The 17,975-nt window shown below is 37.4% G+C and overlaps 1 protein-coding gene across 7 annotated transcripts in view; it reads right to left on the bottom strand.

Moving 5' to 3' along the window:
- ZNF518A (zinc finger protein 518A) overlaps positions 1 to 17,975 on the bottom strand; it is a 55,155-nt gene that overhangs the window by 18,208 nt on the left and 18,972 nt on the right. For 6 of the 7 annotated variants that reach the window (XM_019639056.1, XM_019639051.1, XM_019639057.1 and 3 more), the window contains 2 exons: positions 17,304 to 17,421; positions 6,099 to 17,149 (listed from right to left, as the gene is read on the bottom strand). In XM_019639056.1, the coding sequence (XP_019494601.1) occupies positions 12,556 to 17,019 (4,464 nt within the window). In that variant the 5' untranslated portion in view covers positions 17,020 to 17,149; positions 17,304 to 17,421 and the 3' untranslated portion in view covers positions 6,099 to 12,555. Of the gene's footprint in view, position 1; positions 90 to 6,098; positions 17,150 to 17,303; positions 17,422 to 17,975 lie in introns of those variants that run through there. The other variant, XM_019639058.1, reaches the window with a different exon arrangement.

The following is a 17,975-nucleotide window of genomic DNA, read 5'->3' as shown; positions in this document are numbered from 1 at the left end:
CCACCCAGCTGTCAATGAGGACCCAGTCCTGAGAGTGTTTGAGGCATGGGCTGTCCCTGGTACAAAGTGGCGACCCAATTGCTAATCGCCTGCAGTGGGAGAGAAGAAAAAGCTGAAGACCAAACTCAGGATTTAACAGAGCTGCTGAGCTGCAAAGGTAATTTCCTGCTAAACCAAGACAGATCTGTTATGTCAATGTCAGAGTCCTAGTTCACAAAACCTGGGACCCTGACAGATGGGATGAGTATATCTAGTGATGAATGGTGGTGAATCCATCATTGGTGGTGAATGCCACTGATTATTTGGCTTCCCAGACTCCTCTGAACCCTCAGAGTCTGCAGAGATGCCCCCCCCTCATTAAGAACTAGCATTCTGCCTGTGTGGAAAGATACTGCAGAGGCCTCCCCCCGCCCCCCTGTAAGGCAACCAAAACCCTCCTCAGGATTTGCCCCCACCTCCTGTGCTGGCTGTCAGGCCAATATCTAAAGTTAAATTGCAGCATGAACTAGCTATGGATGTGCTAGGCTTGTTGGGCGGGGAAAAGAATGAGGCCTGAAGGAGATTGAAGAATTAGGCACATGTACTGGCAGAAGCTAAGGGAGCACCATGGGACTAGATGTTGAGAACGCTTGAGCAAAGGAACCGGAATATAAGACTGGAGAAGAAGTATTTATTAAGTTAAGGGCACTTCTCAGGATACAGGATTAAACACCCTAACAAGTATCCTAGGAGGCAGTACAAACTCATTGGGAGGCTCCGAGAAGACTCGAGAGTGATGACCTTCACTGACTGAGGTTGAAATGCCTGAATTGCTGTGACCGATGGTGGAGGAAAAGATTTTAAAACTCAGGGAAATCAGCATGCTGGAGTGGATCTATCATGTAAAGGCAGAATATCCACCAGAGAATTATGTTCCACAGGACAAGTGTGCTCACCAAGGCCATCAGAAATGCACTAGGAAGAGGGGAAGAGGATCACTAAGAAGGTCACTGGTGGTCCTACTCCGCTGGCCAGAGCTAAGAGTAGCTAGGGCTAACGTTCACAGGCCAGGGGGCTCGATTATCATTACAATTGGGAAAATCTGGGTGCAGTCAAGGGGCCTTGATTCACACAGTTGTGGATGGGTTAACAAAAGATGGCAACCACTGATGCAGAATACGGGCAGCCAATGAGGGTGCTGTGTGTGTGTGTGTGTGTGTATATATATATATCCCCTCCTGGTTCCAGTGTGGTTTTTTCCCATCAGTGGATTAGGGAAACCCAGTGACAATCACTACCCAGTGAGTTTCTCAGCCACCTAGCAGGTCCTTTTTGCAGACCCGTTCTGGCGTGTAACATCCTCCCCTGAGCTTTTCTGCCACCCTCCAGGACAGTTTCTGCTAACTGGCTCTAGCCCATCTGTGCTCACCAGTGAGTTTCTCTCAGCCACCCAGTAGGCTCCAACTTGGCCACGCCCTCCAGTGAGTTTCTCTGCCACTCAGTGGGGCAACTTCCTGTGGACCAGCTCAAGACTGCCCACAGCTCCTAGATTTTTTTTAACACTTAGCAGAGCAGGCTGTTTACAGCAGACCAGCTTCAGCTGGGCAACCTCCTATGAGTTTCACAGCCACTGAATTGACTACTCCTAACGACCAGTTCAGGTCTGCACCCTCAGGCAAAATTCTTCACTATCAGCAGGCTGAATGCACCTGTGGCAGCTACAACCTCTTCAGTCGGGCCTGAACCTCAGATGAGGGGTTAGAGAGCCCTAATCTAAGCATTTACTTTCTTCCTTGTTTATTCTCTCTCAATCCTAGAAATAGTAGCTGATTCCTGCATTTGCCATTCCTATATTCCTAAGTTTCCCCATCGAATAGTTAACCTTTTACTAGTTGATCCTTTTAATGGCATTATTAATTCACATACTATAAAATTCACCACTTACAACTATATTCAGAATTGTGCAATCATCACCACAATCTGTTTATAACTTTCTTACCTCAGAAAGAAATTCCACGCCCATAACCAAACACTCTCCACTCTCCAGCTGCCATCACAGTCATCCACTAATCTATTTTGTCTCTATAGAATTTCATACTCTTGACATTTCCATGAGAATGAAATACAGTATGTGGCCCTTTGTGACTGGCTTCTTTCACGTAGCATACTTTCAAGGTTCACCCATGTATCAATCAGTGTTCCATTTCTTCTTATTGCTGAATAATACATTATGTAGATATACCATATTTTGTTTATCTATTCATCTACTGATGGACATTTGTTTCCACTTTTTGGCTAGTATTGATAATACTGCTATCAACACTTGTGTGCAAGTTTTTGAGTGGATATGTTTTTCATTTCTTTGGGGTATGTATCTACAAGTGAAATTGTTGTCAAATGGTAAAAATGTTTAACAGTTTGAGGAATGCCCAACTGTTTCCCAAAGTGATTGCACCATTTTACAGTCTGACCTACAATGTATAAGAGTTCCAGTTTCTCTACATACTTACCAGCACTTGTGATTATCTTTTTGATTATACCCATCCTAAAGGATATGAAGTAGTATCTCACTGTGGTTTTCATTTGCATTTCCCTAATGGCTAAAGATATTAAGCATCTTTTCATGTGGTTATTTCCTATTTGTGTATCTTCTTCGGAGAAATGTGTATTCAAATCCTTTGACCATTTTTAATTCTTTTTGAGTTCTAATCATTTTTATATACTCTGGGTACAATTCCCATATCAGGTATATGATTTGAAGGTATTTTCTCCAAATCTGCGAGTTGTCTTTTTCACTTTCTTGAGCTCTTTAAAACACAAAAGTTTTTCATTTTAATAAATCCCAATGTATCCACTGTTTCTTTGCTTGTGCTCTTGGTGTCTTAAAAAATAGTTCTCTAATTCAAGGTCACAAAAATTTACACCTATGTTTCTTTCTAATATTTGTATAGTTTTGTCTCTAACATTTAAGTCTTGGATCCACTGAGTTAATTTTATGCATGGTGTGAGGTAGGTGTCCAAATGTATTCTTTTGCACATGGATATCCTGCTGTCCCATCAGCATTTGTTAAAAGGCTATAGTTTCCACATTGAATTTGGCCTTCTGGTCAAAAATCAATTGATCATAAATGCATGGGTTTATTTCTGGATTCTCAAGTCTATTCCATTGATCTACATGTCTATTCTATGTCAGTACTACACTATTTTGATTATAGTAAGTTTTTGGTAAGTTTTGAAGTGGGGAAGTATGAATTTTCCAACTTTATTCTTCTTTTCAAAATTGTTTTATTATGGACCCCTTGCCTTTCCATACAAATTTTAGAATCAGCTTGTCAATTTCTGCAAAACACACACACACACACACACACACACACACACACACACACACACAAGGTAGCTAGAATTTTGACAGGATTTGCTTTGACTCTGTGGATCAGTTTGGGGAGTATTGCCATCTTGACAATTAAGTCTTCTGATCCATGAATATGAGATGTCTCTACATTTATTTAGGTTTTAATTTCTTTCAACAATGATTTATAGTTTCTGTATAAAAGTCTTGCATTTCTTTTGTCAAATTTATTCCTAAGTATTTTATTCCTTTAGATCCATTGTAAATGAATTTTTTGTCTTAATTTCATTTTAGTATAGAAGTAGAATTGATTTCTCTATTGATCTTGTATTCTGCACTTTTGCTGATTTCATTTATTAATTATGAGTTTTTAGTGGATTCCTTAGGATTTTCTACATGACATATAAAGATCATGACATCTAAAACTAGAGATATTTTAAATTCTTCCTTTCCCATCTGAATGCCTTTTGTTTCTTTTATTTGCCTAATTGCCATGACTAGAATCACCAGTACAATATTTAATAAAAGCAATGAAAGTGAACATCCTTTCTTGTTCCTGATCTTAAAAAAAAAAGTTTTCAGTCTTTCACCTTTAAGTTTGATGTTAGCCATGCCACTGAAAATAAAAGTCCCCATTCCTGGTAACAGAACACACCTCACTCACAAAGAATTATAATTATTTGTTTTGACCAGTCTGGTAACTTTCTAAGTAGACTGGCTTTTGCCTGACTTGAAGGTGGCCCAGAACTAAAGCTGCTACCTAGGGGCAATGTTGAAAACATTAATAGGCAAATGTTTTAGTCACTGCTCCCTAAGATAATAGATAACATTTGAGGCAAGCAACAGACTAACCAAAAAGCTCAGGAGGAAAGCTCCTACATATTCTAGGGAATCTAGAAGGCCACATGCATGCCAGCACTGCATGTGTGCTAAGGAAACACTCGAGGAGGCCATAAGCCCTCATCTCCTCTGACCTGGAGGCTCTGCCAAAGCAGGAAGTGAAGGCTAAGGCAGAGTTGTAAACTGCCTGGCTGAGTGTTGAATGTGCACCACAAAAACACACACAGAGTCCCTTGGCAAACACTGGGAGGTTTTTTTCATTTATGGTGTTTAAGAAATCTCTGTCCAGTTATTAAATATTAAGCTAAAGTAACAGACTTTTGTGGTCACACATGACAAAGTATACAGACTTTAAAAAAATAACTCAGAAAGGTTACTAATAAACAAACAACTACAAGCAGCAACAACAAACTCCAGGGCAGAGTAAGGGGAGAGGTAGAGATTCTGATTTTCAGAGTTTCCACATTATAGTATTTTTTAAAGATTTTTTTTTAATTGGGGGAATTGGGGAAGGGGAACAGTTTTGGGGAATTGGGGAAGGGGAACAGCCAAGTTGTTGTCCTTCAATCTTAGTTGTGGAGGGTGCAGCTAGCTCAGCTCCAAGTCCAGTCACCATCATGCTGCTCAAGGTGCTGTGTTCAATCTTAGTTGCAGGTGGGTGTAGCCCACCATCCCATGCGGGAGTCTAACTGGCAACTTTGTTGTTAGGAGCATGTGCTCTCATCAGCTGAGCCATCCTACCACCTGCTGGCAGCTCAACTGGGCGCAGCTCACTGGCCCATGTGGGAATCAAACCGGCGACCCTGTTGCTCAGAGCTTGAGCTCTTAACCAACTGAGCCACTCGGCTGGCCCCCACATTATAATATTTTTAATGTCCTCTTTTCAACAAAAAAATTACAAGGCATTAAAAGAAAAAGGAAAGTATTGCCCATATACGGGGGGGGTAGGGGGGTGGGGGTGGGGAAAGTAATCAAGAGAAATCCTGAGAAAGCCCCAGCATTGAATTTTCTAAACAAAGACTTTAATTTAGCTATTTTAAATGTGGCCAAAGAGCTAAAGGAAACCAAGTTTAAAGAATACTAGGAAAGAGAATGATGTCTCAACCAATTACAGGATATAAGTTATGAAAAGAACTTTTAATTCTAGAACTTTCTATTATAGAGTTAAAAACTACAATAACTGAAATGAAAACTTCACTAGAGGGGCTTGGCAACATATTCGATCAGGCAGAAGAAAAACCATGAACTTAAAGATAGGTCAATTGACATTGTCCAGTTTGAGGAACAGAAAGGAAAAAAAATGAAGAGAAATGAAGACAGCCTCAGAGACGTGTGGGACACCATCAAGCATAACAGCATATACATAATGTGAGTCTTTGAAGGAGAGAAGAAAATGAAAGCATCAAAAAGAATATCTGAAAAATTAACCAAAAACTTCCCAAATTTCATGACATTAATCTACCAACCCACAAAGCTCTAGGAACTCCACATAAGATAAAACCAAAGATAAACACACCAGACATATTATAATTAAATTGTTGAAAGACAGAGAGAATCCTGAATGCAGCCAGAGAGAAGTGACTCATCACATACCAGAGGACCTCAGTAAGATTAACAGCTGATTTCTCATCAGAAACCACGGAGGCCAGAAGGCAGTGAGATGATATAGTCAAAGTGCTGAATGAAAAAAAAAAAAAGCCAACCAAGAAGTCTATGTTCAGAAAAACTATCCTTCAAAAACAAAGGAAAAATTAAGACATTCCAAGATAATTCCCAGCCGACCTGTCCTACACACACACACACACACACACACACACACACACACACGCTACAGGGAGTGCTTCAGGATGAAAGGACACTAGATAGTAACTTAAACCAACACAAAGAAATACAGAATAAAGGTAAATATAAACACCAGCATAGGTAAATATAAAAGACATAGGAAATGTATTTTTTATTTGTAACTTCCCCCCTCCTAAAAGACAAATACATAAAGCAATCATTATAAATCTGTGCTGATGGGCACACAATTTATAGATATAAATTTGTGACAATAAAGTGTGTGTGTGAGGGGGGAGAATGAAGCTATATAAGGCAAAAATTTTATTGTTGAAATTGATATTAATCCAAACTAGATGAAATAGATCAGCTCTACGATCTCTTCTAATAAAAATTCTATATATCCTTTTGTCTATTTTTAAATTTTTATTTCTGATTTTATCATATCCAAGAAGGCTTTGCCTAAAGAAAGGTCACAGCTATTTACTTGTATATTTTCTCCTGTAAACTTTATAGTTTGTGCGAACATTTTGGTTTGTGATTCATTTTGAGTTCATTTTTGTGTATTTAGTGAGGAAGATTGCTTTTCTTTATTCTTTTTTCTGTCTGTGCTTCAGATTTCATATTCTCTACCAATCTATCTTCAGGTTTGCTGATTACTCTACCAGTTCAAATCTACTGTTGAGCCTCTCTCTAGTAAAATTTCCACTTTGGTTATTGTACTTTTCAACCTCAAATTTTTCATTTGGTTCTTTTTAAAAATAATTTCTATTTGATAATACACAGTCAGCATATTTTCCTTTCTTTAAATCTGGTTTAAGTCTTTCAGCAGATATAATAGCTGCTTAACATTTACGAGTATCCTACATCTGGAACCCCTTAAAGGAAGTTTCTAGTACCTTTTTCCCGTGTCACACCTACCTGGTTTTTTTTGTTTGTTTGAATACCTCATAATTTTGTGTTGAAAACTGGACATTTTAGGTAACATATTGTAGGATCTCTGCATACTGGTCCTCCTCCCTAACTCTGGGCTTGTTTTTATTTAGTGATTTGGTTGGATTAATCCACCAAGTCTATTTCCGCTCACAGTGTGCAGCCTCTGATGTCACTGTTCAACCTCCCCACCCCACCCCCTCCACCCCTTATGTTTAAGCCTGACTTCCTAGGGTTGCTTCTGAGTTAGCACCATTTAGTGGTCAGGGACTGATTAATCATAGATTAAGCCCCCTGAATCTGACTTACAAACTCTTTACCGATGGATCTGTGTATGGCTTAGAAACTGCTTTCACTGTCTAGGGTTTGCAAGTTGCCCTACATTCAGCCAGGGACTTGGAGCTCAGACGTTCCCTCTCTGGTTGCTCCTATGTGGTTGCAGCACTGAGTATGCACACATTCTTTCTGATCTCAAGGGATATCTGTGGTTTATCCACTCTGTCTCTCTCCCTGATCTTGTCTTTAAGCTTCTGGCCAGTATCTATTGGTATCACCACCAACTGTATTTGCTAGCTAATTGCTCTATTGTATTCAAAATACTCTGGGGTATAAATTGCTCCAGTCTGTTCCAGATAGTTAGGCCCCTTGTAATAACCAGAGTATTGTCAAGTCTTTGAAGCTCACTCCAACCATCCCCTGCAGTATCTCTATGCCTTTGAGCTGTGGAGCAGGTTGCAGGGATGGGGGGGAAGGGGGGGGTATGGAGTGTTGGGAAACTGGCTCTTCACTGAATGTGACCCCAGATCCTCCCTGCAGCACAGCTGTGTTGGAGGTTGGGGGAGGGCACCAGGGAAAATCTGCTGCCACCTCCCAGTATGGATCTATAGCTCAGAACCAGGAAGGATGCAATCTGCCAATTTCACCAGCTGCTCAATATACATGGAATAGCACTTGTGCCCAGGAAAGCTGGGAGAGATGTAAGCTGCCACTCGGCTGCCAAGCCCACCAGGGCAGGTCTCTTGCAACAGAGCTGTGTGGGAAAGGGGGACTGTACCATTCAGTGGCTGCCCTGCCTTGATTCTCTCTATATTGCAGGAGTTGGGAGTACAGCAATAGCCACCACTAGCCAGCTGCCACCACCCACTCCATATAAGCTTTCTACGGGACACAGGTGTGAAAAATGAGATCTACCAAACGGATATATTTCATCTTACACCCTGATAAACACTGTATATCTCCCAGTTAGGTAGGTTTTGTGGTTTTTCTTCTGGCAGCTTCACTTTTATTATTTTGTGACTCTTATAAATGGGTCTTTTTATTGTTTCCCAAATGATTATTGTCAAGTGTTCAGGAAAGCTCCTTTTCAATGTACTCCTTTGGATTTTCAAAATATTGAAATCAAGTCATCTGCAAATAGTATTTTGGTCTCTCCAAGTTTTTCATTTTGCTTTCCTATCCTTTTATATTAGCATGAAATAACAGATGATAGCAGGTATCTTGTTTCACTCCTTAATTGAAAGAAGCAATTTGAGTTTCAACCTAAACATAACCTCAGTTTTGAAGGGCTCTAAAGTATTAAGGAAGAATTCTTTTTAACGTATTATAACTGTCTTTACCAGGAATGAGTATTTTTTTGTAAGTACATCTTGAGATTGACTAAAACCACGATTTTTAAAATTGATGGGACATTATGTTAACATTCTTCCGACACTATTTACTCCAAAGTTTACAGTCATGACATTCATTTTTTTAAAGAAAAAAGATTCTTAAATTTGGGGTATTTATTAATAGAAGCCCTATTAGATAGAGAACTAGTCAAACAATTATTCAAATAAGACTTTGTTAAACACCTTTCCCAAGATAGTACTTCTCAATTGTCCAGTTATTAACAGAAGCATACTTGAATCAATTAACACTAAAATCAACCAAGCTGATTCTACAATATCTCAACTCTCCATTATAGGAAAAGCTTTCTGCTAGTGAACACCAGGCTCTTAACTAGCAACAAACAATGCCCTGAAAATCCCTCCAGCAAGTTTCACTAGATGAGATCATCAATTAAGTCAAGAGCTTTGCTGAAAACAAGGATCCTAACAAATTGCTATGGCAAGGAACAGAGCCAATACCCCAGCACAAATGGGACATATCCTTAGTAAGCAGATATCAGTGGTGAAAAGGAATCACTTATCTATAATAAAAAATAAATAAAAAATTTAAAAATTCAGGAATTAGCTGTATGGAATTAATACAATATTCTGCTTTCAGCTTAATTCCATTCTCCCCTATCCCAAAAATTCCTATTACATTTTCATGAGCTATTCAAATCACTAAAAGAACTCGTTTCTATTTCTTATCTAACCTGAACATAAATTCTGACAGTAATCTGTTTGATTTCATTTTTAATCCCTCCATAAGTTGCATTACCCTTAGCACACAAGTGACCTATCTATTCACCCAGTCATCATTTTCATTGCATCTACGCTTTCAAAAAAGACACATCTAAGTTGGTAACTTTATACAAATATATTTTAGTTTTTAAACTTTGTGACTTTTACACAACTGGTGTACATCACAAAAATCAAACTTGTTTTTAATAAAAATCCCACTTTAAGAGAATTTTGAGACAGGAAAGGTTGGTAAACTAGTGGGCTAAATTTGGCCCACTGCCTATTTTTAAAAATGAATTTTTTTGTAAAAACACACTCATTCATTAATGTATTTTCTATGGCTGTTTCTGCATTATGACAGATTTAAGTAGTTATGACACACTTAAATGGCCTACAAAGACTAAGTTACTTACTATCTGACCCTTTACTGAACTTCACTGACCCTTTAACAAAACCAAAATTTTTCATAAAAAACCATTGTTTCAATCTGTGCTACTGTTTATAAAATAATAAACTCTTTTAAAAAACTAATTTTTAAGTGAATGCCAAATAGTGAAGCCTATTTCAATGGAGATAGACAAATGGAGGAAAATGAAACAAATTCCTAACCCAGAAGCTGGACTGCAAAAATAAAACTAACTCTTCCAGTTGTAAAAAGTACCTCAAACCACTGAGGATCGTATTTTGGAAAGCCATCTTTAGTTCAGTTTCAGCCGAAAGAAAATAAAGGATAAAGGGTTTTGTTTTTTAGATTTTCTGGTCTGGCAATAAGACAGCTCGAAGCAGGTTTGCCTCCTTCAGAATAAGCTAAGTTAACAAAGTCAGAAGAAGTACTAATTAGAGTTTTCTGGGGCATGCAGTTATTTTTAAATGGCTTTTAAAACTTTAAGGCAAAAAGTATGTGTCTCGACATTTTGTACTGGAATGCCTATTCTGATATGTATTTTTATAGTGTTGATTGGCAAGATAGTTCTTTCTCTCTTCTCTATTCACATAAGGCGATGCATCATAACAGATCTATCCATAACAGAGTATTTCAATGTTATTGCTGTTCGACTATTGAAGAGCATAAGCCTCTCTCTATGTGTTTCCTTACCAACACAACCATACCCTTCTCAAACAAAATTTCACCTGTGATTTTTTTTTTTGGGGGGGGGATTTCCACTTTATTTTGCATAGTTTACTAGTATTAAAAAACAAAAACAAAAAAAACATTTGAAACTAAGTAATTCCCATTAGAATAAAACTCCCATTCGATTTTAGCACAGTAAAAAAGATATTGTGTAAACACAAAACTTAAGATAAATTTAATTGAAAACATTCATTACAGAAATTAAGAATGCTTACCAGTCTTTAAACACCATATACATTATTAATATATACTGTATATTTCCAATCAACTCCATTCTTAGGCTCAATTTAAGAAACACAATTGTAACATGTTTTATACAAAAAAATACTTCACTAAGAAAGTAGACAAACTGCACAAAACTGCACAGTACATGTATAATGTGCATAGCAAGATAGCTTGAAGCATCTACGTATGGCTTTCTTTAAAATAAAACTATTGGGGAAATGGGCCCAGTTGGGACCTACTGTTACAGTTGACATATGTAAACTGTTTCACATCTTTTAGGCACTTTGCTAACAATAGTGTTCAATCCCTGAAAAATGAATTTACCCCCCAAAAAAATTCTACTTCTGAAATAAAAATCAAGAAAATAACATGGGTAAAGTCTTATATATTCCTTTCAAATTAAACAAAGTTTTATTAGTGCATGCACAGAACTAAATTGAAAAAAAATAAACTTTTTATGTCAAAAACTTTCTGTGCAAAATTTACATAACAAACTGAAAGGTACAAAAATATGTACAGGTTTAAATTCTTTTTTATATACAGAAAAGAAGCCCTGAAGTTTTCAATGAAAATGTCATTAACACTTGTAGTAACAATGTAACAAAAAATTATATAGTATGTAATTTTGCAATACAAGAACTGTTATTATCCAATGATCCAACAAAATTTGATCCAAATTTAAAAGTGAAAAGTTTATATTACTGATTCTGTCATTGTTGTGAAAATATTCATTTTAAAACTATTCCTCTGTCGGGCATGTCCCTTAGGAATCTGTCCTGAAGTTTTATGCACTGCCACTGAGTCCACTGTTAATGCTTCTTTATTTTCAACTGCCAACAATCAGTAAATAATCTGTTTTGGATTGTCTGTCATACTGACAAGTTGCTAACAAAAATGGTTTGTCCCAATGTGGACACATTCAGACAGTATAATAATTAAAACAGGTGAAAATGATTTCCTTTGCTAATCTTGCTTCAAAATATTGTTTCTGTGGAATAATTTCTAGTTTTCGAGAAAAGCCATTCTCTTGGAAGTGCTTCTATATTCCACTCTTTTTAGCGGGATGGCAACCAAGAAAAATTGGCCATTTGATTTATGGGGGACAAACAATTTAAATCAAATAAGCATAGTTCTATGTAAGGGGATCACCGGAGAATATAATCAAATTCAGAAATGTTGAGGTTCTTTAATTGGACTTCATTCTAGACCAAGAGAGTTTAATTCTTCTTTCAAGGCTAACCGTCTACTGCAATGCTTGACATAGCCATATAGAAAAAGAAAATCACCTTGGGAGGGTGTCCCATCTCTTGACACGGGACACAGCTTATGAGGAAAAAAAAAATGTACTTGTCAAAAACTCTTTTCAAGCATCATGAGGTGTAACTGTAATTGTAGTGAGTTAAGCGTATTCTCAAAGGAATTTATACCCTTCAAAAGAACTGTATTAAGCAGATGTAGAGTAAGTCCTTCACCTATGCTCTCTTAGCATATCTTCACAAATGATGAGAAACTCCTCAGTTCCATGGTGAAAGAGCTCTCCATCTTCAGAGAAGCTATACTTACCAGGTACATATAAGGCTGGTGAAAGAAGAGAAGGAGTGGGGCTGTCGGCCGTTACCCTCTACTAAGTCACTAAAGAACTAAATTGGAAAACTCTTTTATCAAAATTTTCTTTAGCCCTAACTTCCCAAGAACACGTTTTTAAAAAATCAAATCTGTGCTGTGATGAATTTCTTTCAAAAGTTATGTGTGTAGTGATAGCGTTTTCAAATATCACACATAAACTTTTTCTCTCCTATGGAAATATAACCAACTTTTAAATGTTTAATTTCAGGTACTATATTGAAGTAGAAAATGTCGGCATTAAGGTAATTCAATCTGCTGTTTTCTTTTAATGTTTTCCTTTTCTTTGCCCTGATAGTTACAGTAAATTATTCTAATGTATTCCAATCACGAGTAGCTTCCATTAAATGTCTCTGCCCATGACCAGCCCAAGCATCCTGATTGTCAAATACTCTACCACAAAACCAACAGTTAAATTTAGCCTTCAGAACATTTTCAGAGGTAGTTTTCACAATCTGGTAATTGTTTTTGCTTGTCTTTTTGAGTGTTAATTTTAGCACAAATCTTTCTTTTACAGAACTAACAGGTTTAAATGTTTTGTGCCTCTTGGAAAAGTCACCATAAGTTGTTTTAAGAGGGTTACAAAAAACAGGTTTCAGTAAAGCATCGATAGTTCTTTTCGACAATGAAACCTTAAGTACACGTCCATTAAATTTAGAAATAGTTTTCATTACATTTACTACTTCTGGTGCATCTGCATCAGGGTGGTTCAACACCACAACTGGTTGGTTTCTCCGGGGACATTTCACAAGCTGTTTGGAACTAAAGGGGAAAAGTCGCAAAGTTCGAATTGAATCTTTTGAAAGCCTAGGTCTGCTAAATCCAAATGATTCGTGGATATCTTCAGGTTTAGCCTTTTCTTTACACTTTCTATGTAATGTTGCTTTCTTTCTTGGAGGTTCTTGGTAACCATCCCTACACTTTCGTTTACAGCTTCTGTTTCTAGATACAAAGGCAGTTTCAGAATCTTTACTTCTTACACGAGTTTTTAGTCTTGTAAAATTTTTTTTGGAAGTCTTTTTTTTATTAAAGCTTCTCTCAATTGTACAATTTGTCTTACACCTCAACACTCTGGCCTCTGAATGGTCAGTGATACATATCGGTTCCTCAGAAGCTTCTGGGCATGTTGCAGTAGAAGTTATCACAATTTCATTTGCTGGCATTATATCATCGAGTAAGAAGGGTAAGGCATCTCTAGACGAGTCTGGCTCTTTCTGCTCTGCTCCTGCAATCTGATTAGATGGTACACTGTCTTTCTGCAATGAGGATGCAAAGTTGCTTACTGACAGATTAGCAGCAGTCACATTTAAAACAGGATTTAAAATTTTCAGCAATATTTTTTGTGGTGTTCCTTCAGGTTTCTTTGGCTGTATATTTTGATAATAAGTACTATTTTGGACTAATTTAGGCTTAAGCAGCTCGGTTTTATTTGGCATCACACACTTTAAAAAAACAGCTTGTTTGCCATCAGGCAAGAGAGTATAAAGAGGTGGTTTTGGAAAAATCTCGTTTTGCTGTTTTGCTGAATCCAAGATATTCGACTTAGTGCCCTGATGCTCAGATAGTGTATTAGGAGTAGGAACAGCTTTCATGGAAGAACTTGCTGATGCTTTAATAATGTAAGGGTTTTTTAATGGCGAAGTATTTTCTGAGTTACTTTTCGTGCTCAAACAACTGCCAATGCTGGAACAAAGTGCAGGTGTCAGACAATTATTGCTTGGTTCCACCTTTAAAACAGGCGTTCTGCACGTCTCTTTAGTTGTAGTTCCACAAGCTGGAGCACTCTCAGTTTTGACAGTGTTAACACCTTCAAATTTCCCATTGTTAAATGTTAAAATCATCCCAGGTTTCTTGTTTAAAAGAAGGCAAGCAGGGACGCATTGAGTATTAACCACTGGTTTTCCTGAAACGACATGTAGTCCAGGCCTGTTAGCAATGTGCAATGGCACAAAAAAGCCTTTTGGAGTCTGAACAAAGAGGGTCTTTTTTGGTTCTAAATTTACAAGTGGACTCTGCATGTGCAAAGAACCTACATTTTGTGTAGTGGCTCGGAGTTTGTCTTTTACGAGCTGCTGTGTTATTATTGCATCTGACTGAGTCTTAAGTAGTGTGCCAATACCTGGAATTCTAGGTGTCTTCTCTGAATCGCGCACGTCTTGGGACCCTGACGGCATTTGTGCTTCTTTGCCACTACATTTTAAATTCAGATCATCTGTAGGCACATGCATCCCCACACTACCAGGTGGAAGTGAGATGATGTCTTGTATCTTTAAGTCTTTGGAAGATTCAACAATTCTGCCTTCTCCCTCATGTTTCTGAAACGACTGGTCACAATGAAGTGGCAGGTCTTTATCTTGAGTATGACTGGAGTCTGGCTTTACATCAGGTTTTATTTTTAATATATCCTGAAGTAACTGGTTTACTTCCGGTGGCAAAAATTCTGAAGCCTGTTCGCTCTGGAGAGAGAATACAGATGTGATCCTAGGCATCAAAGGTGACCCAGCACTGGAAACGTCACCCCATTTTGATTTTTCAGTCATGCCCTCTAAATGTTGATTTTCATTCGTGAATAGAGTCTGTCCATCAATGTTTGGTCCTTTTTCTAAAATACACGGGTCTTCAATTTCAGCTTGAGTTCTTGAAGTTTCATCTTTAGTATTTAAAAGGCTAACAGATGCTAAGAGGCTCTCTGGGTTTGAGCTCTCCTTCCTCACTAGTGATAAAACGGATTCGCTTATTGGCTGTTGAATGACCGTCTTGCTCGATGAAGAGTCTCTTTGAGGGCTTTCACACGTTGCTGCTCCTGAGAACCTACGACGTTTATTAGAATTATTCACTTTTGAGTAATTATGAAAAGGTAATGATCCTTGGTTGGAAGATTCAACAGGTGACTCAGAGTTGACATAATTAACGCAATAGTTATGCATCTCTTCACTGTTGTATGCATTTGGTTTGGTAGCACAGTTGACTTTATCTGGACTTTTAATGGCAGTACCTGACACTTCAGGGTGACTCTGAGTAATATGACTTCCCCATAAGTCAACATTATCTCTTGTTTCAATTTTTGTGGTCAAATTCACTGATGTTGTAACTAATTCTGATGATGTTGGCAAAGAAGATACACTTTTTTCATCACCTACTGTTTGAAGCATATTACTTGTTTGAGAGAGCAAAGCCATTTCTTTTTCTGAAGTTACTTTCCCTGCAAGTATAGGAGATGAACATGAAAATGGAGTAGCTGCTTTCATGTAAACTGTGTCACTTAACATAGTTGTTACTCTGGTTAAAAATCCAGTGGTGTCCAAAGTCTGGGGCTGCGAATTAGCAGTACTGTCCTTTGCAGCATCTGACTGTGAGCCTGGTGAATATACATTCTGTTTATTGGTAGGCAACAATTTTATTACAATATGTTGTTTCCCATCTACCATCTTGAAGCCCATAAACTTCGCACTATAGTTAGCTGGGATTGTTATTTTATTATTTTTCACCATTAACACTGTAGGTCCTTGTACAGCAGTCTTCAAGAGACCTGAAGTAGGATTGGGTCCCTCTTCAGCTTTATTCCACAGCCCAGTGGGCAGAAGAGCTGGCTTTTCTGATTCTGACACAGCAGGTTTATCATTATTCCCACGGCGTAGTCGTTCATCCTTTTCTTCATTTAAATGTTCTTGAGTAAGATGGCTCCGGTCTTCAGACTTGGCCCGTGTTTTGTTCACCTTTTTAAGCACTTCCGTGGTTTTTTCTATACTTCGGTCGCTTCCATTGTTGATTTTCTTACGTTTCCAGAATGTCTTCCTGGATGCGCCTATTTTGTATCTTTTCAGTATTAGCTTAAGTCCTACTGAAGTCTTTGCCATCCTTTTTTCATATTTGTCCTTTTCCAGTTTTTCTTTCGCATATAAGTGTTCTTTGTGTAAAGTTATAACATGTCTTACAAGGTGCTCTCTCCTTGTGGCACCGTAGCTACAATATTGACAAGTGAAGGGAAGTGTACCAGAATGGACATGAAGGTGCTTCTGAAGCTCTCCTTTGGTAAAGCATATATGATGGCATTTACCACATTTATAATGGATTTCATCGTGTCTATGAATGTGCTGAACAAATGTGCCAACATCCAGGGTGGAGAATTTGCACTTTTCACATTGAAAACTACCATTTACACAATGTGTGGAAACAAAATGTTTTGTCAAGTCTAATAAAGTATATACACTCTCATTGTTACAAATGTCACATTTTACTAAAGTGCTTCTATGGGTTCGTCGGTGTTGTTTAAATACCTGGAAGTCATTCGCTGAAAAACTGCACATTTCACAAGGATATGAAGGTAGTTCACCGTGGTGCCACATTTGAAAATGTTTCTGCAAATCATTTGGGCTATATAGAGTGCTATCTCGGCATTTTAAACAGTTGAAATTGAGTATTTTTGCAGCCATTTTTATACCCTCTTCTTCAACTTTCTCAGACTTGTGGAGCAACATACATTCCTCTGCACAGCTTACAGTCTTTATACTGACAGATTTTCTTGCAGTCTGTGGTTTACACTGAAATAATTTTCTGTATTTGTCAACTTCATGCTTCAATAGGACTTCATCTGGAATATTTATCTTCGGCAAATCAATTTTCAAATTTTTCAGTTTATAATGAAAACTACTTTCTGAAATTTTTGGTTTATGTACTGATGTGACAGTATCAACAATCTCATTTTTCACATCACAATCTCTTTTTAAAGTAGCTTGTTTTTTATCAAAAAACTGTTTCTGTTCGGATGGCATGATTTAACAACAAAAAAATCCCAATTTCTTTTTTTTCTGAAAACTCTTGAAATTACTTGTAATTTAAACAGGAAACAATACTGTGCCGAGACATCTTCAAAATACCAGGATTTTTCCCACATTAACTCACCTAAAATCAAACAAAGAATTGAAATTTTCATCACAAAAGTATCAGTAAATTTAATATTTTTAAGTTCATTTTGACACAATGTAGGAATGTTGCTCAAACACATAAATAAAAGATATAATAAAAGACCTGTTAAGAATTGTTAAGAACAGCTTACCAAGAAGCAATAGTTTGAAGTAGAAATAACTCTAAGCTGGAAGTCAGGGAATACAACAACCATTACTTCCAGCTCTGCTCTGTGGCACCAGGTAAGCTTCAACTTCTCTGCACCTCATCTAAAAAAAAATCACAATTGGATAAGTGCCCTTAAGTTCTAAGATTTTTTATCTTAAGTTAATGCTAGTTTTTTAAAACAGGATTTTAAAAATCTTAACAAAAGAGCCCAAAAAACTTTGGTTCCAATTATACATATGTACTATTAATTTTCTCACTTAAACATGTGAAACTTTTTAAGCACACCCAGTAATAGTTTTTCTCCATTTGCCAGAATACCATGTTGTAGTCATCCTGGATTATCCCATACCAAGCTTTTCTGTTATATATATTTTTTTTTCAAGAGGATATTAAATTGTTTATTGATTACACATGATAATGGATGATACACAAGCTTCATTCCCATCTATAATTTTATCTGGTACTGTTGGGAGCCGGCTGCACCTCAGTATCTGACATGGCCTATCACACTGCTATTGTGACAAATCCTGAAGCTCTGACTGAGAAACAGATATTGCTTTATGTTTTGAAAAATTTAAATTCCCCTTTGGATGCCCCCAGTAGGATAAAAGATCTGACACCCCTTATATTGATTGTTTTATTTTCTTTAAATAAG

The sequence above is a fragment of the Hipposideros armiger genome, unplaced genomic scaffold (assembly GCF_001890085.2).
Source record: "Hipposideros armiger isolate ML-2016 unplaced genomic scaffold, ASM189008v1 scaffold_42, whole genome shotgun sequence".
NCBI lineage: Eukaryota > Metazoa > Chordata > Mammalia > Chiroptera > Hipposideridae > Hipposideros > Hipposideros armiger.
The sequence above is the reverse complement of the archived record's forward strand: the minus strand, read 5'-3'. Positions and strand labels throughout refer to the sequence as shown.